The sequence below is a fragment of the Carettochelys insculpta genome, chromosome 14, assembly GCF_033958435.1.
Source record: "Carettochelys insculpta isolate YL-2023 chromosome 14, ASM3395843v1, whole genome shotgun sequence".
Lineage (NCBI taxonomy): Eukaryota > Metazoa > Chordata > Testudines > Carettochelyidae > Carettochelys > Carettochelys insculpta.
In genome coordinates, this window is record NC_134150.1 from 3,800,779 (window position 1) to 3,825,086 (window position 24,308).

General features: G+C 46.7%; 1 protein-coding gene across 6 annotated transcripts in view; it reads left to right on the top strand.

Moving 5' to 3' along the window:
- ZDHHC1 (zDHHC palmitoyltransferase 1) overlaps nucleotides 1–24,308 on the top strand; it is a 60,894-nt gene that overhangs the window by 14,885 nt on the left and 21,701 nt on the right. For 5 of the 6 annotated variants that reach the window (XM_075008681.1, XM_075008677.1, XM_075008680.1 and 2 more), the window contains exons 6-10: nucleotides 493–651; nucleotides 4,088–4,200; nucleotides 11,586–11,674; nucleotides 18,362–18,455; nucleotides 22,098–22,215. In XM_075008681.1, the coding sequence (XP_074864782.1) occupies nucleotides 493–651; nucleotides 4,088–4,200; nucleotides 11,586–11,674; nucleotides 18,362–18,455; nucleotides 22,098–22,215 (573 nt within the window). The remainder of the gene's footprint in view (nucleotides 1–492; nucleotides 652–4,087; nucleotides 4,201–11,585; nucleotides 11,675–18,361; nucleotides 18,456–22,097; nucleotides 22,216–24,308) is intronic. The other variant, XM_075008683.1, reaches the window with a different exon arrangement.

Below are 24,308 nucleotides of genomic sequence, written 5' to 3' on the forward strand. Positions count from 1 at the left end.
TCTGCAAAAACAACGGGGAGTCCTGTAGCACCTTAATGACTGACAGATTTATTTGGGCATAAGCTTTTGTGGGTAAAACCCACTTTGTCAAATTCATGGAGTGGAAATCAGGGGGGTTCTTAGACAAGTCCAAGGTCCTGGACTTGTCTGGTCTTGCAAGGTTAAAGGCATTCTGTGGCTTTCGGACAGCAGATCAGGTCTATAGTTAGTTTTTCATCAAACTTACAGTGTTTCCAGCTAAGAGCTTTAGTCAATGAGAAGTGTTTAATGCCCAAACATTCTGTTTCTCCCCACTTTATTGTTTTGCATTTTTTTTTATCTTCTAAGTTCTTTGGCCAAGTCATCATCTCCCTCCACCTCTTAATGCCTTTCTTCCTGGCCTGACCACTTCCCCGCCCCACACCTATCCCCACTGCAGTGATTGCTCACTGTCACTCCCTGCTCGGTGCTATTGCTGTGCTTTCATTTCGTTGTTGTGTTTCTCTTTTTCAGTTTTAAAGAACCACACGGACATCTGGTTTGTGTTTCTACCTGCAGCTCCCATCGAGACCCAAGCTCCTGCCATTTTGATCTTAGCTGGGATTCTCATTCTTCTGGGCCTGCTGACTGTAATCCTGCTAGGCCACCTGCTAATTTTTCACATCTATCTTAGTAGGTATCAAATGCCTGCCTGCCCCCTCGCGTCTCTTTTCATTTCATGCCATTCACTCACTGGGCTTTCACCCGGACCTGTCACACAAATTGTGCAGGTGCACCAAGCAAAGAGCAGAAGTTATGACCACCCCCTGGCATTCCTGATTCTTCTTGAGTTCGTGCTTTTGCTCTGCCTTCTGCAGAATGAGTAGAAGAAATCTTTGTCTCTCGCTCCTTTTTCCTGACTCTTTCTCCAACTGAAGTGTGATTCTTTTGGTCTGGTTCAGAATCTAGGAGGGAGAAGAAACTCTGCAAACTCTTGGTTTTTGATGAGATAGCTCAGCACAATACCCATTTAATCCCTCTAGCCAGCAGGTCTAGAAATGGATATTCTTGATGCCTCGGAGACTAAGGCCTGGTCTACACCAGGACGCAAAATAAATTTTAGATACGCACGTCCAGTTATGAGAAGTGTGTAGCTGGAGCTGACTTATCTAAAATTGACTTTTGCTGCCATCCCCACAGCAGGAGGTGGATGGGAGAAACTGTCCCACTGACTTCCTTTACTCCTTGTGACTGCCAGGAGTCTAGGATCAAAGGCAGCATCATGAGAGTTTGATTTAGCACGTCCCCATTAGATGTGCTAAATGGAATCCCAGAAAATTGACTTCCCCGCCCTTGTGTCAATCTGCCAATGAGTTTAGACGTACCCCTAGATTAGTCCTATCATCCTTCAGTTGCAGAAGAACTCTTTGCAGCTCAGAGCCTTTGGCTCAGGGACGCTAAGGCACAGCTGAGCCTTAATTATCTCTAGGAATCAGTGCTGGTCTGTCTTTCTTCAGGTGAATGGATAGCTGCTCACTGCACCTCTCCAGGAGGAGAGAATGAAGCCATTTGTAAATAAACTCCTACCTCAGCCAGGTTTCCCCAGATGGGTAAGCAGCACTTGTGATTAACGATATCAGAGGCAGCTGACAGATAAATCAGCATGGACACTCGACTTGTCTGTCACAAAGAGATCATCGAGCCCATATACTGATACTTTCTGAGTACTCTACCGAGTTTTCAATTCAGCTGAACTCAGAGTTACCCTGTTGCAGCCATTTCAGCAATCTGGGTGAGTCTACACAGGCACAAATCTTCGAAATAGCCATGCTAATGGCCATTTCGAAGATTACTAATGAGGCACTGAATTGAATATTCAGTGCCTCATTAGCATTAGGACGCTTCCAGCTGCAGCTACACGGGGGGTCCTTTTCAAAAGGACCGTGCACCTTTTAAAATCCCCTTATCCCGCTCACTGAATGGAATAAGGGGATTTCGAAAGGTGCGGGTCCTTTCGAAAAGGACCCCTGTGTAGCCATGCCGAGCTGCACGCTTTCGAAGCGCCGTGGCCAGAAGCATCCTAATGCTAATGAGGCACTGAATATTCAGTTCAGCGCCTCATTGGTAATCTTCAAAATATGGCTATTTCGAAGATTTGTGCACATGTAGACACAGCCTCTCATCCAGAACCACCCCATGAAAAGGGTTTAAGACAGGACAGCAGTCACTAAGTCCTTAATTCAAGTGATGGCTTCTTGAATTTAGGGCTAGAAGGAGGCAATAAACTCTAACTAAACTATTAATATTTTGGCAATATTTAAATAACTGAATATATTGCTTAATTTTAGCCATTTTTTCCCATTAGGAAGTTGTACTTTTTGTTATCCCCTGATAATCACTCTGAAAATTGCACTGCATTTGGGCAAAGTGAGATTTGGAGGAAGAGGTAGGTGGAAGCACAATGGAAGGGCACTCCCATATGCTGCCTCATCCAGGAGGCATGTTCACATTTAAAAGCATACATGGCATTGAAACCCTCTCTGAGCACCCTTTTATCAGTCTCCACCAAGAATGAAGCTGACAAGCTTTTGCCAGTTACAAACAAAAAGATCTATCTGGCAAGTTGCAGTTCTAAGGAAGGTGACACGAGGGGTACTGGAATAATAATAACATCTGAAAAATGAAAGGGCTGGTTTCATAATAGAAAAAAGTCTAAAAACAAAATAAATACTGCGGCTGTATCAAGCTAGGTCCACGCTAGGCAGATAAGTTGACTGTAGATATGAAATTCTAGGTGTGAAAGTTGCGTAGCTAGAATCAATTTATCTGAAATCGATTTACGGGCTGTCTTCACAGAGGGAGGTTGATGGGAGAAAATCTCCTGTTGACTTCCCTTACTTCCCGTGATACTGAGGAATACAGGGGTCGACTGCTGACTCCAGATAGTTGGATTACATGGGTCTCTACCAGGCGCACGAAGTTGAACTGACAAAGATCAAACCTGTCCAAGTCGATCTTCCATGTAGCCTAGACATAGGCTCAGAGAATGTTCCCTATGACTAGAATCTATTTAATTAGAGCATGGTCTACCCGAGGGAACAACATCAATCCCAGATATGCAAATCTAGCTACGCTGTTAATGTAGCTAGAATCGACGTATCAGGATTGACTTTGTTCCCTGGTATAGACTGGGGCTCTTTGGGCTTGTGCCAGTGTCCCTTACTTACTTACTATTGTGTGAGGTACCAGGGTCGACAGCCGAGCCCAGAGAGATCAGTTATGCTGCCACAGATATGGCCAAATCAAACTCCAGATGATTGTTCACAGAGTGTCAAATGAGCGGTACTTATAGACATACCCAAAGTGCAAATCCAAGGCAAGTTGTGTGTGTACAATACACAGCTTCCACATGGTGGTGCTGTTTTATTGCAGTTAGGATCATGGTATCATGGACTTCTAACTTCCTGCCAAGATGCAGGATTTGTTGTGTATAAACCATCCAAGAGATGGCTGTCCAAGCTCCTTTTGAAACCTCCAGTGAAGGAGCTTCCACAACCTCTCTATGCAGTCTTGTTCCCTAGTCCGACCATTCTTCCAGTTGGGAAACTTTTGCTGAGATTAGAAATTTGCTCTTCAGTAGTGTAAACCCATTGCCTCTCTCTCGTCCTTCCCTCTGTACGTTTTAAAAGCTTTCATGATCCATCAGATTTTTATTCATTATGCTTATTAATTGTATTACTGTGATACCTAGAGATGCCAAAAACTGGAGCATGAACTTAAAGGTGGGAAATACAACTAAGCTATTTATTGCTATTTATTTATTTATTTATTTAAACTCTTGTACTCTGGGCAGAGCATAGGTCATCAACTCCACTTCACTCTGTCTCAGGACAAAGCTTCTATCTGACCCCAGAAGTACCCAGTTGTTGTCCTTCAATCTCAGTAGCTCTCCACATTGTCCGAGATCTACTCACCATGACAAGGAATGGGCCACAGGGTGGAAATTATAACTATAAAAGCTAATAATTGTAACTAAGAAATTATAACTATAATTAACTGGTAATTATAATGCTCCTGATGAAAATGCAGACACAGTTCCACCTGCTTAAATGTCTTTGTTTCCCGCCAGTGTGGAACAAACTGACCACCTACGAGTACATTGTGCGGCAGCGTCCCCGACAAGAGATGAAAGAGGCCAACAAACAGCTGGAATCCTGTCCTCCCCCAGTGAGGCCTATTGAGGTACTGCTTGTGCTTTCAGCCTTTACTCCAAAAAAAAAAAAAATCTTTTGTTTGCTGTGCAATGCTGTGGTGCATTTCAGGGGGAAATCCAGCTTTGTTCAGAATCTCCATTCAGGACATTAGGCGGTGCTGAAGGCAGCTTTTGTGAGGTATTTTGGTGGAATTTTGTGGGACCCTGCACAGGACTAGCAGGTTATAATTGAGATGCACTGACAGAGCTGTACAAGGCTCCAGGATTTCACCAAATAGCAGGCTGTACTATCTATGAAATAGAGTATAAATCATATTTGGAGAGTGGCCAGCCACTCTGTGTAATCTTTAGCTTAACCCAGGAGTTAAAGAACAAGGGAGAACAGGTAAGTTTCAGGGATCTTATCCACACCTGTGCACTGGTGTAATCTGTGTAATGGAGTTCAGGGGTCCCCAAACTCTGCACCTCATCCACAGGCAGGAGTGAGTCACTCAGCAGAACAGCAGGTTTATTGTTCGATAGGGACACAGCGTCATACAGAGGTGTCAGTACAGCAGGCAGAGACAGCCAGTCCAATCCATTTTGTGGAGAGGAGGTCGTAAGCTCCCCCCACCCCTCCGCCTGGGCCTTGCCTCCTCCTTTGTCTCTCCCCACCCCCCATTAACTGCTTTCTAACTCCCAGTTCCAATTCAAAACCATCAGGCTCCACCTCCTCCTTTGTCTGCCGAACAGAGGTGTCCCCTCAGTTACCCTCAGCTGGAGCCCCACACCCTCTGTGAGCCACACACATGCATGAGTATCCCCCACTGCATCACAGTCTGTTACTGAAGCATCTCCATATTTTTACAAATCCTTTTGGGTTGCGTTGTAAATTGGGAGGTCCTGTGTCATTTCTCTGTTTCATTGCAGTTCCTTCTAGTTCTTTACCCCTAAGTTACCTTTCACAAAAGCTACTTGGATGTTTAAAAAAAAAATTATTTTCGCTCTCTCCATCCTGAATCCATTTGGAGATATGAAACCTAGTTCAACAATACAGTAGCAGTTAAAGATGGTATTTTTAGTGCATTTGAACAAGAGGCAGAGCTTCTGGTTCCCAGTCTCAGATGTTGGAATGTTTAAGTTAACATTGCATTGGTTGTTATTATTTAGTACTGTCTAGAGGCCATAACTGAAGTTTGGGCCCCATTTGTACTAGGTGCTATGTAAAGCGTGTAAGAAGACACAGGCTATGCCTCAAGGAGTTTGCAATTCGAATTGACAGGACAGACAAGGGGTGAGTGGAAAGGGACCTCCGGGGTCATCAAGCCCCAGCCCCTGCCCTCACACTTGAACCATCTAGACTGATAGTGGGCAACCTGTGGTTCTTGGGCTACATATGGCTCTTTGGGACTCCTTAAGTAGTTTGCTGACCCCCAGCTGCCTCCCTGCCCCACGCCCCTCTCGCACACTGCTCCCTGTCCCCTTCCTCCCAGCACTTCTGGAAGAACTGCAGACTGCATAAGTCCCACTCCATCGCAACTCCTTCTCCTCCCTCCCAGAGCTGGAACATCAAGAATCGGCTGTTTGCCACATTCCAGTTCTGGGTGGGAGGGGGAAGAAGGGGCAGAGCGTAAATCAGGTGATTTGCATGCTCTGAAGGTGCTTTGGGGGAGGAGCCAGTAAGTGTGGGGATCTGGTGTGTGAAAGGCATATGGGAAGGGTGGCACATGGGGGGGGGTCATGGGGCCACAGATGGAACACCACTCATGCAGCCCACCCACTATTTGTGGTTGCCCATCTCTGATCTAGATTATCCTTGACAGGTGTCTATCTAACCTGTCCTTAACAATCTCCAGTGATGGAGATTCCACAACCTCCCTAGGTAATTTATTCCAGTGACTAACTGCCCTGACAGTTAGGATGTTTTTCCTAATGTCCAACCCAAACCTCCCTTGCTGCAATTTAAACCCAATGCCTTTTTCTCTATCATCAGGAGTTCAGGAGAATATTTTTCACCCTCCTCCTTGTAAAAACCTTTTAGGTACTTGAAAGCTGTTAATATGTCCCTTTTTTCAGTCCTCTCTTTTCCAAACTAAACAAACCCAGTTCTTTAAATTGTTCCTCATATGTCATGCTTTCTAGACCTTTATTCATTTTTGTTGCTCTTTTGTGAGAGTCACTGTGAGCAAGGGATCAGCTTCCCGGTATGCAGTTGTCTCCATTCTATAGCCACATGTATTCCTCTCCTTTTTCTTCCCCCCCGCCCCCGCTTACTATTTTATGGCCGTGTCCATGAGGGTTTTTTGTTTGTTTTGATTTTTGCTTCTCGCTTGTTTGTGGCCCCCGTGTGATTTCTCTGTGGGTCAGTGGCACCTGACACAAAATATGTTCCTCATCCCTGCGTTACATGGTGCTTTGTGAACTGAAGAGGGGATTGTGGCTGGGTTGCCCGGTATTACAGTTGTAACCAGTGTTCCCTGTAAGCTTAGCACTTGGGCAGCCACACAGGAGAGATTCAGGTGCCACCTGGCTGATTAGCAAAATGCCCACAACACTCACAGTGGGCAGCATATGTTTCTGTTGGTGGTGCACATGCATTGGTGCTTATAATAAAACTTATTCTGCACATGGTTGGAAAAATTAGCGGGAACCCTGGTTGTAACGCAGTGAGAGTTCATCCCATTTACTAGCTGTCATGTCTGCTTCCATTTGTTTTTACTAGTCAGCCCTTACACCTTGCTCTGTCAGGGTTCCATGTAACCATTATAGTTTCATGTGCTTTACAAGACTAAAATGACTGACATGGGTTTCAGAAAGCTTTTTTTCCCCCCCTAGGAGAGCGTTGCTCAGAAAATTCCTAAGATGTGTACTTTGTTAACCTTATTGGTGTTGCCAAGCCTGCCCTGGAGTTCAGTCCTGTGTTTGTATTCTGTGAACATAGCAGAGACTGTTTTCCAAAAATGTGTGCCACAACAGATGATCAATGTTCCTTTTGTCTTAGTGGGTAGCTTCCTCATCTGTAGAACAACAGAACACATTGTCTAGTGATGAAAATTATACTGATCAACATGATGAGAAAGCTGTGTGAGAGCCTTGTTGCTGACACCTTTCTCATCCAACTCTGTTAAGGAGGAAGATGTCACACTTTGTTACTGAGCAATAACTGTTTGGGCAGGTTGAACTCAGCATTGGAAATCCTTTCTTTGTAAACCCTGAGCCCCAGTCACTCCTATAGTTTCCCCTCCATTGGCCAAAGTCTTGCTTGGATCTCTCCAGCAGCAGCTCTTTTCAGCCACATGTCTGAATCTAAAAAGTTAAATCTCTCCTGCCACGTGTCTGCCTTGGTGTGAGATTGTCTGTTATGGTGGCCTCCCCATCACCTCAGTTGACATATACTCTGTTCATAGAATGTGAAGAGCTAGGAAGTTTGAGTTCATTCTCAAGTTTGATGCTTTCCACCTCAGACTGAATAAAGATATCAATTACCTTGTGCATTACAAGGAAGTTTCCCCATCTTTGAAATTCGTAGTGATCCTAGGCAGCCCGCTTAAGTTAATAAACACTTGCAGTAAGTATTTTTCTTCCCCCTCTGCCCCTGCTTCTGTCATATCTAGCTGATTCATCAGTTTTCATTTCATTTTTTTCCCCCTATCTTTCTATCAATGGAGAACTGAGACGAAGAGAATTTCAGCATTTTTCAGATCGAAAGAAGTGGGCCTGTCCCATGAAGGCTCATCACCTAATGAATTATTTTGTTAGTCTTTAAAGTGCTACCGGACTGCTTTTTTTGTTTTGTGAAGATACAGACTAGCACGACTACCTCTCTGTAGCTAGGGAATTTCACATTCCCAAATGGATTTGTTAACTTCAAAAAGTTCACATCTTTAAATCCACTAAACTGATTGTCACGTTTGTCTTAATATTTAAAAAAAACCAAATGAATAGTTCTAAAATGAGGAACATTTAAAATCAAGTGGAATCTCTTTCCTTTTTCCTTTCCTAAGATCCGTTTAAGACAAGAGCATTTTCAAAAATTTGGCAGCTCTGAAATATTCCTACATTTTGTTTTCCTTTATTTGTGAGTTAAGATGGTACTAGAGCCCTCTAACAGCTGCCCCACAGCCTTCCAACAGTGACCAATACCTTCCCTTTGTGTGGTAAGATTTGCAGGTCCAGAATTGGGCTGTCCAGCCATCAACAGACTCACAAATAGGAGGGTGACATGAAGATGTCCTTGTTATTGAGTGACCGCCAAAGAGAGTCCTTTAAACATTGACCAAGATTTTCAGTGCCTACCATTTTGGGTGCCCAACTTGAAGGGGCTGCGTGCTCAGAATTTTGTAAAGAGCAAGCTCCTTCAAGGTTTCCTAAGACGTGTGAGAGAATACACCTCTCTATTCATACCCTACACGCACGTGTAACAATCTTTGTACAAATGTGCCGCATGAAGTATCATTCGAAATATTTTACCTCCCGGGTAAGTAATTGTTGTTGTGATGAAATATATATAGTAATAATGTATGTGAAGTTTTAAAATTGCCATGCCTGATATTTGCGCCTGTTCCAAACCCTACAACACTGTTCATACAGAAGTCAGCAAACAGTTTTACACTAAACAAAGAAATGTGTTGTGCCTTAATTTGCACTGAAGCAAGAAACGAATTCATCAAGCAGTAAGGGGAACAGAGGAAACAAAAGGAAACCTGCATGTAAATATAAACAGTGGGAACATCCTTCCACACAGACTCTTTGTCTCCTGGTTCTCAGCTGGAAATGTCTTTCAAGAGAGGGACTGAAAGTTCTAAAAGGAGAGGTAAACAGCCCATGAAACCTCTTGTCTGGAAGCAAGTGGTGAGAAACTTTGTTTTAAATCTAACATAGGTGGTTAAGCTAGGTACTAGAAAGCATTTTTATCTTTCAGACAGGGGTCTAGCTATCTCTATTTAAGGAGTAAGATGTGTGTATTATTCTCTTAAAGGAATGATAGGCTTAATATATTTGAACTGTCCAGGCAAGGGCTGTGGAGCCCAAGACATTCAATTAGAGGGGAAAGCCTAGTTCTGGTATTGTGTTGGAGTTGCCCGGCAGAAGCAACAGAAGCTGGCGAGCAACGGAAGCTGTGGCGTGGCTGGCCAAGTTTCACAAGGTACTCAGGGTGTGACTTGCAGGCTGGAAGGCTGTTTACAGGTAACCTAGGTAAACATATCCATGGACAAAGAACCGAACATCAGAATCACAAAGGCAGCTAATATTTTTGGCAGGCTTACAAAATGAGAAACACCCCTTACACATGCAACAGATGCAGCAAGGACTGTCACTCTCATGTGGGCCTTCACAGTCACAGTCAACGCTGCAAATGATGATCCCAAATGGAACTAAGAAGGGCATGATCCATAGTCTACACAGACTGAAGGATGCCTACTGTACTCTAAAATGAGCATGGAACAATCCTAAGATAACAGTGCAAACAAAGAGACTAGTCTACCAGGCATGTGTATTGAGTATCCTGCTATATGGTTCTGAGGCATGGACCACCCACTCGACCAAGGAGGAAAAAACTGAACAGCTTCCATCTTCACTGCCGCTGCAGGATTATGAATGTCACCTGGCAAGATAAAGTTTCAAATGCAGATGTCCTGTCAAGATCTGGCATACCCAGCCTCATAGCGATCCTCAACAGCAGAAGACTACAATGGCTTGGTTATGTGAGAAGAATGGGTGACAAATGTCTTCCCAAAGAAATCCTCTTTGGTGAACTGTCATGTGGGTTGAAAACAAGAAGAAGATCAAAGCTAAGATTCCAGGATACATGCAAAAATGCCATGAAAAAATTCAACATCGATCCAAAAATCTCGGGAATCTACATCATCAGATTGAAATACCTGGCAACAATTGCTACGGCAGGGCACGTCATCCTTCGATAGTATATGTACAAGCGACGCAAAAGAACTTCATCTTAGAAGGAAAAACTCTCAGACTCAAGAATTCGGAAATAGATTTACATGCGGTTATTGCAATCAACCGTGCAAATCCAGTATTGGGTGGATAAGCCATGAGAGATGCTGCAAACTCAAACACTGCCCATAGATCCTCACCACCACTGCTAACCACCATCTCTTGAGAGGAAAAGGGGCCATAGATGTAGGACGTACAGCAGCAAGACAACGTAAGGCACCCTGGATGTAGCCCCTGACTGATCTGAGTTGTGCCTTGGCATGTCACAGCAGGCAACCAAAGTCACGATTCAGTTTTAACAATTGTGTCATCATCACATTATATTGATCTTAGTGATTTTTGTTTAGCTTACGTTTAAAATCTCCAAGAAACCTGCGAGCTAAATCAGTCTTGGAGAAAAAGGGTATGGTAGTTGTTCAGGTTTCAGGTCAGTTGGAAAAAGTGTGAATTAGATATCGTAGTCATCGGAGAAGACCAACTTGGCTCAGGAGAGCCTGAGCTAGATTCCAGGTTGCATGCTTTTGAATGCTGGTCATCTGCCTTGTGCGACCAGTCTTATTTATGTATTGGGGTGGTAGAGAGGTTGGAGGTCTTTCCCTTAATCCAATTTTGCTGGGATTTAAAAGATTTAATTCAGCCCTCTTGTACTCTGACATCCCAGTGTAATCTATAAATTCCAGCTCATGCATTATCATGGATGCATGTATGTGTACAAACTGTTTGGCCAGAAAAGCAGAGCTCACCTTCACTTTTGTGGTTCCTGGCTTTTGTACATTTCCATTTGCAGTCTCAATGTTGTGTTGAATTAACCAAAACTTTTGCGTTTCATAGTCTGATGACGGAGTGGATTTAAAAAAATAAGTCTAAAGAAACAGGTTGGTTTTCATTTCTCAATTTTGACTGCACTGTAGACGTGGTCTTAGTTATTTTGTTCCAGTCAGTACTTCACATGGTAGGGGGGTCTCAACCCTAAATTTTTTCATCTCATTAAACAGTAAGGTCCACTAATGCGTCTTATTAATTGGTTGGCTGTGCAGAAAGCCTTTTGTAGTGGTCTGTGCCAGGGGAGTCGCCCCCTCCAGGACAGAAGAGGACACAACACCCCACTAATGTTTCAGGACCCATAACTCCGCGCCTTCCAGCCTGGCTGAGCAACACAATTTACAAGCCCTGGCCCTGGGCAGGGCAGGCAGCGGACAATAGAGGCCACACATTGAATGAGCCCCGAGTCCCATCTCTAGCACTTCCTGCTACTGGCGCCACTCACTGCAGGGCCGGACAATGGTGCTCTGGGCCCACCCACCAACATATTTGACAGGCTTCTTCTGCCTCAATCAGGGGAAGGCCATTGCATGTCACAACAGCTTCCTTTTAACTTTTGATTAAGGGAAGGCCCCTCTGCTTAACTCTGCTGATGTGTGGGGCTCCTTCATTCAGATGCCTGTATTGTTCTGTTAATGCTAATTCTTGTTCTTTTCAGGAGGTGCATTTTTATGCAGGAAGCCTGGGCTACACCAACCCTGAGTTAGAGATGGAGGACTCTTCAGCAGCAGCAACAGCAGGCAGAGAGTGAGTACCACGAATGCTAGTGAAGGGATCCTGGCAACATGACTGGAAACCAGAATGCTGAGCTTTGTCCTCAGATAGTGGTGGGTGCTTGCCTGGGAGCTGGACAGGCATGTCTGAGAGCATGACTGGGATTGGAGTAGGCAGCAAATGGGTATCTGAGACTGACTTAATAAGGCTCTGCTGTACGGGGTGTTTGGCTCTCTGCTCTCCTTACCTTTTAATTGTTCTTGGGCACCAGTTTATGAAATCTCTTCAAGATAGCTGATATTGTACAACTGACAACTACCCTGGTAAAGAAACAGTGAACTTTACTATCTGGCAGATTAATACAGGTTGAAGCTCTCTAATCTGGCACCTTCGGGCCTGACCAGTGTTGGATGAGAGAATTTGCTGGACCACAGGATGTCAATATTATCTAGCAGCATTACCAATACTTCCACTGCTTACCTCTTAGAAGACATCTTGGAGTAAATTACAGCTAAATAACAGCAAAGAATGCTGAGCGCCAGGACTGGTGGCTGGAAACAAACTTGTGGGACCAGGAGAAGCTTGGTCCACCCATGATAAGTGGTTGTCTGGCTAACTAAACTCATGCTGGATTGCCGATGTTGCTGGATGAGAGCGTTCCAGATTAGAGGGGTTCAACCTGTATAAACTCATGAAGAAAATCCTGCCCTAGGGGATTCAACTGGCAGAAGAGACCTCTTATCTAAGTATCTTTCGGTGAAACTGAAGGCGTTTATCGTTCCAGTATGCACAGTGACCAGCCTTCCAGCTGCTCACTGTAAACGAGGCCATGCCATCCAGTACGTGGCTGCTGAGTAGAGGGGCATAGCCTTAATAGTTTGAGCTTGAGCCTGAGTTCCTCTTTTGGTTCTGATTCGGATTCACTCTGTGCCCTTGGACAAGCGACTTAGCCTTTCTGCATTGAGCTGGTGACAGTAGTCACCTCTGAGCCGGGGTGCCTTAATTGAGTTATGTGTGTAACTCATAACTTGTGTGTGTGTAACTCATATGTGTGTAACTCATAACTTCAGCTCTCGAGGCTGAAGCTGCTGTCTGAGATCTTGTGCTCTTATTCCAGATGGTGGGGCTGAGTTCTGATTTCTGTAACTGACATGCTCTTGCGTCTTTGTGCCTAACATGTTTCCCCACAGCTTCTGCTAGTGTCTCAGGATCAGTATGTAATAGAACAGACTTTAATTCAAGCTGAGTGTGTGGCTCTTGCTAAAATGTTTGTGCAGGTGAGGGAGCAGTGAGGGGATGTTGTTAATCTAAGTAGAAGGAGATGTGTGTGTATGGGACACATGCTTCCCTCCAACCTCTCTCTTCACCCAGGACTACAGCATCAGGCCAGGCCATCCAAGAAAGGGCTAGAGAGGAGAGGAGGAAAAGGACAGAGAGGAATGTATACCACCGATTTTTATGCAGTTAGAACAGTAGGAAAAGGCAGAATTGGACAACTGGATATACTCCATCCCAGGTATAACCCTCCTCTGAAACACAACAATAGCATCAACCAACTGTTCTCCTGTGGGAGGGGTGGGAACCAAGGTCACATGCCCTGGCATCTTCTGCCTGAGGGCTGCAGAAAGGATACAGGAGAGAGTTCGCACCTGCCCTGCATTTTGGGGTCTCTTCTCTCTGATGAGGAGCCCTGTGACTTACACTATAAAGAATGCTCAGTGGAAGTGGTGGTTCTCCCCAGTCCTCATTCACATTGAGATCCCCTGCTCTCACCACATTGACAAGGGGAACATTGCTAAGTTTAACCACATGGTTCCCCTTCCCACATACACACCCCAGTAGCTCTTGGATTTCAAATATGACCCACACCAAACCATACTATGTTATTCCCTTGCCTTGGCCTTATCTTGCTTCGGCCAACTGCTAAAATCTGGGAGCCAGGTTTGGTTCTCTCTCACCTTGACTATTGCAACCTTCTGTTCTCTGGTCCTCCTGCCTGTCCTGTTTCTCCTATCCAATTCCTCCAAAATCAATCTTCCTTTCATGACACTCAAATCATGTCCTTCTGCTGTTTCACTCCCTTCAGTGCTGCCTTCTCACTGTCCACATTGTATTCAAACATCTGGTCTGCCAAAGTTCTCGGATTCCAAGGCCAGCAGAGATCTTAGAATCATAGGACACTAGAACTGGAAGGGACCGTGAGACATCATTGAGTCCAGTCCCCTGCCCTCACGGCAGGACCAAGCACTGTCTAGACGGGTGGTTCCCAACCTGTTCAGCAGCCAGGCTCACTTCAGTGGGACACAGATCCACAACACACCTGCTTTTCTCAGCTGAATCGATTGCTCATAAGCATCATGTTTACTTACATTTACTATGGTTACAGTTTTACTAGAGGTGTTAGCAACATAGTAGTGCACACAACAAGCTAAACAAGGATCAACTGCATTAATGTTTCAAATCCAGCACAGAAAACACCATGCACAGACACATTTTCAAAATCTGCTCAACACCATGTTAGAGATGTTGAGTGAACAAGTAACCAGTGAAAGCAGCTCCCCTCCCTGCCAGCCCCTTGGAGCCAGGATGTGGCATTTAAACCTTGTCCTGACTCCAACAGGCTCCTGCCCTCCCTCTCTCTTGTCACAGCAGAGATTGAGATGGGGCTCCCTGCCAGCTTACTCAGGCTGAGAAGCAGCATTTCACCTGCCTCCTGGAGTAAATGGGGTTCTATGAGTTATCAGCCCCCCTCCCTGTGCCATGGGGGCTCTGCAGAGAGCCACAGTCAGGGGAAATTGATTAAATTTCATGGCACCCATGGACAGTTCTCATGGCACACTGGTTGAAACCCACTGGTCTAGACCATCCCTGATAGGTGCCTGTCTAACCTCCTCTTAAATATCTCCAGTGATGGAGATTCCACAACCTCTCTGGCAATTTATTCCGGTGTTTAACCACCCTGACAGTTAGCCCTGTTCTTTCAGTCTTCCCTCGTAGTGCATAGATCACTGTGATCATTCATCTGACCTCCAACATAATACAGGTGTCACCAGCTCCTGGCAGGGCATTGTGAGGGGGCTCTGCAACTCCTGACTCTCCCTCCTTAGTTTGACCTCAGCGTAGATCTTGGGCCCTCGCCTCTAACTGAGTCTGTTTCTGGCTTTTGGTTCCATTTGTGGGGGCAGCCTGATGTGAAGGTGTCACCCCTTTGCTGTCCCAGGCCTTTCAGCCTTCCACTCCTCCTCTGGACTCTCCCCTTTACAGCAGACCTTGTTTCCTCTCTTGCTGCTGCTGTGGGTGGTCCATGGCTGGCAGTTGTGGCCTCTGCGTGGGCATGTGGTCAACAAAAGAGTCTTTCCTCCCCCTCTGTCCATGCTCAATGGGGGGGCTTATAGACCCCCATTTATTTGTGATGTAGAGCACATCTTTTAGAAATGACTATTTCCTCCCCTCCGCACAAGCCACCTTTCCAACTCTCTCCCTCTCCTGTCAGCAGCTTCTTTCTGCCCCTTACTCTTCAAACTCTTCTTCCTTTTTGAACAAAGGAGTTAGCCTTTCTTTATTTAAATTCCTGTTTTCTGTGATGCCTCTCATTCACGACCCCCCAAGAGCACGATTTAATTCAAATATGTATTTTTAAATCGCTTTTGAGATTGGCCTTCCAGTGCTAAAATTGGGAAAAGTCACCTAACTTGAGTAAAAGTACAGCTGCTTGGTGGGGTGGGGTGGGGCGGGGGGGCAAGATGTACTTAAGTACAAGTTCCTGCTATCCCTCTGGAAAACTACTTGAGTAAAAGTGCATGCACACGTTTGCGCTCACACATCACATCTGTATTGTACTCAAGTATCCAGAGGTAAAGGCAAATTTGCTTTTACTCAAGTAACTTTTTTGACACTCTTCCCACCTATGCCTCTCACATGGTCTCTCAATGCTATTGTCCAGTTTATTTTGTTGTCCTGATTCCATGAAGCCTATGTTAGTGCACTAAGTGTCTTTCATTTCGCACCAGGAGGGTCTGCATGGGGCAGTTAGAGCACAACACACACAGCGCTCTGCAGTTCTCATCCCCCCACAGACTGGTCTGGCACCGGCGTACGTGAGCCCTTAGTTTAGCTTTATGGTGGAGCAGACATTTAAGCTTTCCTGATGTTTCACTCACAATGCACAGATCTCAGGGATTTAAGTCGTGTTGAGCAAATGATAAATGCAGGTTGAACCTCTCTAATCTGGCGCCGCTGAGACCTGACGGGTGCTGGATGAGAGAATTTGCCAGACCACGGGAGGTCAATCTTGTCTAGCAGCATCACCAACACTTCCGCTGCTTACTGGTCTCTTAGAAGACATTTAGGGGTAAGTTACAGCTAAATAACAGCACAGAACTCTGAGACCCAGGACTCTGGTGCCTGGAAACAACCTTTATGGGACTGTGGGAAACTTGGCCACACCCATGATAAATGATCATTCAGTGAACTGCAATCATGCCGGATTACGGATGTTGCCAGGTGAGAGAGTTCTGGATTAGAGAGGTTCAACCTGTACAGTCGTCACTCAAGTTATACGAGGGTTGTGTTTCCCATGCACCCTTGCATAGCTCAAATTTTGCATAAGTCAGGGGCAGCTTTTTCCCCAGCGGAACGCATGTTCTGCAGCCGGGAAAGCAGCAGGAGCACCTGGAGCTCCTTTTGAAAGGTAAGTCCTGGGGTTTTGGGAGCAGTTGGGGAGGGTTAAGCCCAGTGGTGGGTTGGAGCCATGGGAGGGGTGCAGGGGAGACAAGCCTGGGGTGAGGAGGGGTGGAGCTGAGCCAGAGCTGTGCACGGGGGTTTTGAACCAGGGCAGGGGGTTTGAACCAGGACAAGGGGTTGAGCTGGAGCCACATGCGGGGGTGGTAAGCCTGGCCAGGGCCCAGGTGGTGAGCCAGGCCACAGGGGGTTGAACCGGTGGGCAGGGAGGGTTGAACTGAGGCGAGGGGGGGTTCAACTGGCCCTGTGTGTAGGTGGGGGGAGGGGTTGAGCCGGAGCTGTACTTAGGGGCGGGGCAGGGTGTTGAACCAGAGCCACACAGGGCTGGGGCAGGGGGGATTTTGAGTTGTGCTTAACTCGCATTAATGCGCATGTGGAGGGTTTACTGTAGTCCCTCTCTTTTGTGTGGGAGTGGGCACATGAGGGACAGGTGCCCTATTTGCACCCCATTCCCTTCAAGAACTAAAAAGTGGCTGTCAGTCGATAGCACTTCAGGATGATTTACTAGCATGTCTTCAGCCAGGGACTGTGCTCTTGTCAGCTTCTCAGTCGCTCAGCAAAGTCAGGCTCAGCTTGCGAGGATTGGGAAGGGAAACTCCAAGGAAAATTCAAATGCCACAGGCAAGTTGGGGATTTTATAAGCTGACTTCTAACCTGGTGAAACAGCACCAAATCCAAACTCTAGCTGGTGATTGCTTTATTTATGTACATTTCAGTCTTATCCAAACTCCCCACCACAGCGCTAAGTGCTCTTGATACACACTTAGAAACCAAGAGAGTATAGGAGACATAAAGTAAAAATTCATCACAGCAAGACCACTTCTTCCTACCTTGCATCAGTAGGTCGTGACCAGTGCAGCTCTAAACCCCCACTGCATTTGCCTACCAGAAAGATCTTACTTTTGAATGCTGTCCACCAATACTCATTGGGCTTTGTAATGTGTCTGGAAGGTCATTCAGGCTGGTTCAGATTCATTTCACAGAAAAGAGACTCCTCTAAGGAAAATCCTGTCAGTTTCTCTTCTGACGATGGAGAACTGAGCTCTGATTTCTCTGCAGATTGCAGCTATGGCAGTATGGCATGGGAGAGAGATGCTCTCTTTAAGTGTACAGATCCCAAGGCATTCAGGGATTATACATCAAAACCAATGCCTTATAGTCCTCCTGGAAACTAGTAGGCAGCCAGGTGACTCACACTGCTACCAAGAAGTACCATTAACAAGCAGATGTCTGCATTCAGTACCAGTTTAAGTTTCTAGATTGATTTTAAGGGGTAGACCCACATCAAGCACATTGCAGTGATTCTGCCTCGTAGTGACAAAAGCATGGGTCTTAGAAGCCTGCTGCACAGCAGATTAACCCCTCCACTCTCCCGGCCAGGCACAGATGGTGGAAAGTGTTCCTGAGCACCGCTGCAAGGTGATCATCCAACAACATATGGTAATCCACCCAAATAAGAAAGGGACCCCCATCTTCTATCAAAGGAGGCAGTATTAGCTTTACTGTAACTTTTGGTTCCGTCCGCCGACTACCAACATCACCTTCATCTATGCTCGACTGAGCACCAACCAGCTGGCTGTCACCCATGCCTCTTAGCTAACCCTCCCATCTGATCAGTCCCATGGGCACGTTGAACAGGAGGGGGAAACACGATGGGTAGTTGCGCACAACAGTGTCTGAGGTGGGAGGAGCAGTTGGGACATCCTGCAAGGAAGGAGCCTAGCCAAGCTAGGTGGTGAGAGAGGTGGTGGAATCTCCATCCCGAGAGGTGTTTAAGTCCCGGCTTGGCAAAGTCCTGGCTGGGATGATTTAGTTGGGGTTGGTCCTGCTTTGGGCAGGGGGCTGGACAAGAGGACCTCCTGAGGTCCCTTCCAGCCCTAGGCTTCTATGATTCTAAGCTGTTTCAAGTTACATGAGCATCAAGAGTTCATTGTTCTTTAAGAAAGCTGCAATATCTTGTGTATTCTTCATGTGTTTTAGCCTTTCAAAGTCCAGTGTCCCCAGCGACAGAGCAGACCCTGAGCTCAACTCTTCTCCTGAACTCCCAGCTGTTCGCTCCACAGTCCATACACAGGTAAGCATGAGACTCGCTATTGACTCCGAGCTGCTGCACTTATAGTGAGTCACCATGTCTCTCGCGGACACATCCAAACACAGCGACAATGATCACTTCATTCATGCGCATGCCTTCTCCTGGTTTCTCTTCTTGTGTTCACGCACAGGAGGTGTCTGAGCCACTGTTGCATAGGCACTAACCACAGTAACACAGGGTTCTTACACATACCCCTGAGCATCATAGAAGCCTAGGGCTGGAAGGGACCTCAGGAGGTCATTGAGTGCAGCCCCCTGCCCAAAGCAGGATCAACCCCAACTAAATCATCCCAGCCAGGGCTTTGTCACGCCAGGATGTAAAAGCATGTAGGGATGGAGATTCCACCACCTCTCTAGGCAACGCATTCCAGTGCTTCACCACCCTCCTGGGGAAATAGCTTTTCCCCGTATCCAGCCTAGACCTCCCCCCTGTAACTTGGGACCATTGCTCCTTGTTCTGCCATCTGACACCACTGAAAACAGCTTCTCCCTATCCTCTTTAGAGCCCCGCTTCAGGAAGCTGAAGGCTGCTATCAAACTGCCCCTCATATTTTTGTTTTGTGTACTAAATAAGCCCAGATCCCTCAGCCTCTCCTCATAGCTTATGTGCTCTAGCCCCCTAAACGTAGCCAGGCTGAGCTAACTTTCTGGTGTAGACCAGCCCACAGAGAGACATGGGCCAACCCCTCATTTCCCACTCATGCATACACTCTGCTGTCCCCTCACTTTGTTCCTGCAAACACCCACATATGCACAGCATCCCTGTTCTTTCACAGAGAACACACCCTGTCCCCAGGGACCCAACACGTACAGCCCAAGTCACATCACAAATGTGCCCCCACGGCAACGCGCGCAGCAAACACCTTCTCCCGCTGTTTCATCTTTCACCAACTTGGTGCAACGCAGAACCCTTCAGTGGCTGACAAGCCCTTTCCAGAGTGAAAAGGGCCGGGATCTTGGGCTCCCTTGGAACCTCTGTGCAGGGAAGGTCTGTGTGTTTGGGCCTTCCCGGTGTGCTTAGAGGTCCGTCACCTGGGCCCGTATGCCGCTGCTCTTCATTTTGGATCTGGTGGAAAGTTGCTACTTAGTGGGATATGCTCTCTTTTCTCTCGGGGCTTAAGCCACGTTGTGCTTGTTAGGCAGGTGTACACTTGTGTAGGCCAAACTCACTGCACTCCGCTGGGTCTCCTTGGATCAGTTTCCTGCCCTTCCAGTCCTCTTCCTGCCACTCTTTTTCAAAGATTCAAAAGAATCTTTTTCAAAGCACCCCCGTGTCCCCCTCCTATGGACTCTGTGTTCTCCCCTTCTCCTGTACCGGATTTCCTCAGGAGGAGGGGGGGGTGTGCGTGCACCCTCCATTTTCTGCTCATCTAATTCCATGGTTCTCTCAGGCTCTTGAGGGGAGGGCAGACTGAAAGAACTGGGCTCGTTTAGTTTAGAAAAGAGAAGACCGAGAGAGGACATGATAGTGGTTTTTAAGTACCTGAAAGTGGGTTGCAAGGAGGAGGGAGAAAAATGGTTCTCCTTGGCCTGTGAGGATAGAACAAGGTGCAATGGGCTTAAACTGCAGCCAGGGAGGTTTAGGTTGGACATTAGGAAAAAATTCCTCACTGTCAGGGTGGTCAAACACTGGAATAAATTGCCTGGGGAGGTTGTGGGATCTCCATGACTGGAGATATTTAAGAGCAGGTGAGACAGACACCTGTCAGGGATGGTCTGGGCAGGGGGCTGGACTTGATGACCTCTTGAGGTCCCTTCCAGTTCTAGTGTTCAGTGATTCTTCCCCATGGCAGGGCTCTGTTTGGATCCACTCTCCCATCCTCCCCCTGTACCTCACATTTCCTCCCCCCCATGCCACCAGCTCTCTCCCCTCATTTCCACTTTTCCCTTCCTGCTATGGGGTCTGTGTGTTCCCCATTCCTGATTTCCTCATTCTCCCCCTGTGGCAGAGGCTTTGTGTCCCTATTCCCCTCCTTTCCTCCCATCCCCACTCTCCCACTTCTCCCATTCCAGGTTCCCCGATCTTCCTCGCAGCGGTTTTGTGTGGACCCCCCTGCTTTTCCCTCCATGGATCCTTCCCACAATGATGGTGGTTTTGTGTACCCCTGGAATGATAGCTGGGTGCTGGTAGGTCTATCCTTGTGAGACTAACTGTAGAAAAGTGGCTAAAGGTTTATAAAATGTCACGATAACCTCTAGCAACAAATGGTGATGGGAAAAGGCTCCAATGATAAAATGAATTAGTCCAAACAAAAAGACCTTGTGATATAACTCAGGGATAGTGTTACAGTCATTCCTGATAAAGAAGGGAAATGTGCAGCCACACATCAATGATGGCCCCAAAATTCAGTCTAATTGGCGAACAAGCTGAGGGGCCGGACTGTTCCATGCTACAGTACCTTTTGAGGTCCTAAGGAAAAAGATGTGGGAAGCAAAAGATGGATGGACGAGAATGCTGTCGGCCGAAAGCAAGTGAGCTTCATCATTGCACCTGGCGCTTTCATTGTTGGGACGCTCCAAAACACCACTGAGCCATCACTATATTAATCCTGCGAGATGTCATGACCTGGCTGGCTCAGAGAGAAGGACCCAGTTGACACCACTAATGACTTCAGTTTAATCTCTAGAGAATATGACTTTGTCATCACCCTGCCTTTGTGTGTCTGTTCGCTTTCACACCTTATTTTTTTCCTTTCCCCTCGCTCTCATTTTGCTGTCTGTGTAATAAGAGTGGTTTAACCAGCCAAGACCGTACGTTTTGCAATATTGCTATAAGTCTATGACCAGAAAGGTAGATAACTCAATGCCCTGAATAGACTGCGGCTGCTTCAAGTTTGCTGGGGTTTGGCATGGCTAATAAAACAGCGTGCAGGCTCTGTATTTTTCCAGCAGCAAGATTGTAAGTAAAGGTCAACAACAGAGATAGATGCAGAATTTTTATCATCGTTGTTCTTTTCTCTCCTTGTTAGTGTGTGGGTGCCTTGTTTTGTCTTCTAGCAAATGGGATTGGACTTTAACAACAACAGCTTCAGACCATCTCCATTAATCTCTTGTTTTAGCCCACAAAAGGACAGTTATTATCTTTCACCATCTAAGATGCGCCCAGATGAGGGGCGGGTTCCTTCTTAAAACTCTCTCTGGGCAGGTCCACAGATGAGGTCTGGTGGAGGGAGGGTTACAGGGAAGAGTTGCCCTGGGCCCCAGCCTTTCAAAGGGGCCCACAGCTCTGGTCACGGCCTCTGCTGAAGCAGCAGCAGCCAGAGCTCCAGGCCCTGTTAAAAGGCTACAGCAGCACTGTGCTATCTCTGCATGAGCAGCGCTGAGAAAGCATGGTGGACAGAGCCAGGGCTGGCTGCCCCAAGCCCCACCTCACGTACATAAGGACATCCCATTGCCCCAGATACTTCCAGACAAATTCTTCACCCTCTCTGCAGTATGTATGCTGCAACCCCTCCCTTTCACAAAATGGCTGCTGTCTCCTCCCACTTCACGCTGAGACGGCCCTAAAGTGAAACCCTTTTTAAAACTGATTTAAAAATGAAGGAAGTTGCTATAAAAAGTGTCAGTGCCACATCTTTGAAGGAATGAGTGGCTCTCCCTTCAGCTGAGCTTCTTGTTTTCTCAGCAGCAGCAGCAGAAGAGGAAGAAGAAGAAAAAGGTGCATAAGGTTCCATCCTCAGTCGTGGATGACAGATCCAAGGCAAACAGTCAGCCCAGGCGCCCTCTCCCAGCTATCCAACCAGGTGAGTGTGCTTCAGTAAGCACCTATGTTCCAGCCACCTTTACCTGACAGTCAAGTAGGTGAATATCGTAGAGAGCCCCTTCCCAGCATCCTAACCAGGTAAGTGAGAGACCAGCAAGGATCTCCTCTATTTGAGCCCCACTATTAGGAGAAATGTAAGAGAAATAGTGTGGGAACAATAGAAAAATGGAAAAACAAAGTGAAGAATACAAGTCCCTGAGTGAGGGATGGGGAAGAGTTAACAGAAGTGTGGTGAGCAAGACAAGAGAAGTCATTCTTCTGCTCTACTATGCACTGATTAGGCCTCATCTGGAGTCTTGTGTCCAGTTCTGGGCACCACATTCCGAGAAAGATGTAGAGAAATGTGAGACGGTCCAGAGAAGAGCAACAAGAATGATTAAAGGTCTAGGGAACAAGAGTGATGAGGGAAGGCTGAAAGAACTGGGCTTGTTTAGTTTAGAAAAGAGAAGACTGAGAAGGAACATGATAGCGGTTCTGAAGTACCTAAAAGAGGGTTACAAGAAGGCGGGAGAAAAATCATTCTCCATGGGCTCCAAGGATAGGATAAGAAGCAATGGGCTTAGACTGCAGCAAGAGGAGGTTGGGTTGGGTATTAGGAAAAACTTCCTTGCTGTGAGGGTGGTTAAACACTGGAATAAATTGCTTAGGGAGGTTGTGGAATCTCCATCTGTGGAGATATTTAGGAGCAGGTTAGACAGACACCTATTAGGGATGGTCTAGATGGTGCTTGGTCCAGGGGACTGGACTCAGTGATCTCTTGCGGTCCCTTCCAGTTCTAGTGTTCTATGAGTCTATGAAGTTACCAAATATCATAGGGTGACCAGCTTTAAACTGAACTCGGTGGAGAGTTGGCTTGTCACATGATGGCTGTTCGCACTTAGTCATAGCTCCTCCTTCAGATTTCGAGGCTCATCCATGGCAACAAGGCTGGAGGCTGGAAACAGCTATGAAGAGCCTTTCCAACTCCTTTTATTAGGAGCCACAGCTTCAAAAGATGGAGGGAAAATGAGACCAACCCAGGGCCTGATGCTCCAGTGAGGACGGACGGTTTAGGGGAAAGGGAATGAGGCAGACAAGCAGTATGGTCACACAGGGGAAGCAGAGGACTGAGTGACTGTTGGTATAGGCAGGAGGAGACTGTGCAGGGGAGCAAGAGATGGTGGAGGAAAATAGATGGAAGAGGGAGATGCAATGAAGAGTGAAAGCAGAGTGTGGGATGAACTTTTGGAAGACAAATCACTTTTCATACTAAGGACAGTCAAAATGAGCAGCATTGACTGGGCTTCTTCCCACGAGGCTGCCCTTAAAAGGACAGGACAAGGGAAAGATACTTCCAGACTGAGAACGACAGCAAGGACAAGAGCACCCACCATCCCGTACTTCAGGGCCTTCTCTTATTTGAGGGTGCAAATGTCCATTGGTCTTTATTTTCCAAGGGGCGATAGAGGGTTTCCTCCTGTGGGCCTTAGGCATGGCTGACTGGAGAAATGTGAACCCTGGGCATCCAGCAGCGGAAAGGGTGACTTCCCTATCTGTAGAGAGCCCTGCATATCCACGGATAGCGGAGCGGATTCCCACGCAGGGCACTCCCTTTCCTCTGGCCAGTTGGAGGCAGGCCCGTGTACTACTGGCAGGGAAAGGACACCAGCAGCTGTGCTCTAAACCTCCCTGCAGAAGGGGCCAAATGCCAGCCCTGCCTGGTCCACCTCTCCCATATTATCAGAAAATACTAGGCAGGATTTAGCTTCACTGCCTTTTCTAGACTCTAATTGCGCTTTGCAGCTCTAAGGTCAGGCAGAGCTGCAGAGGGTTGCCATCAGCTCTGCACAGCAGAGATCCAGGGTGCAGGATGTGACCCACAAGGAAAATGAGACGTCTCTAGAAGATGAGGGCAAATCCTGTGAAATGCACTCATGCCTTTCACTTTCTCATTCTGTACCGTGGCGTACACGTGATTTCAAGTGCCAGGACACACAGGAACGGAACTGCAGAGTGACGTTATGTGGCAAGGAAGATAAAGCGAGTGTAGGAAGTCAGCAAAGGGAGTATATAACCTGCCTTAGAAGGAGAAAC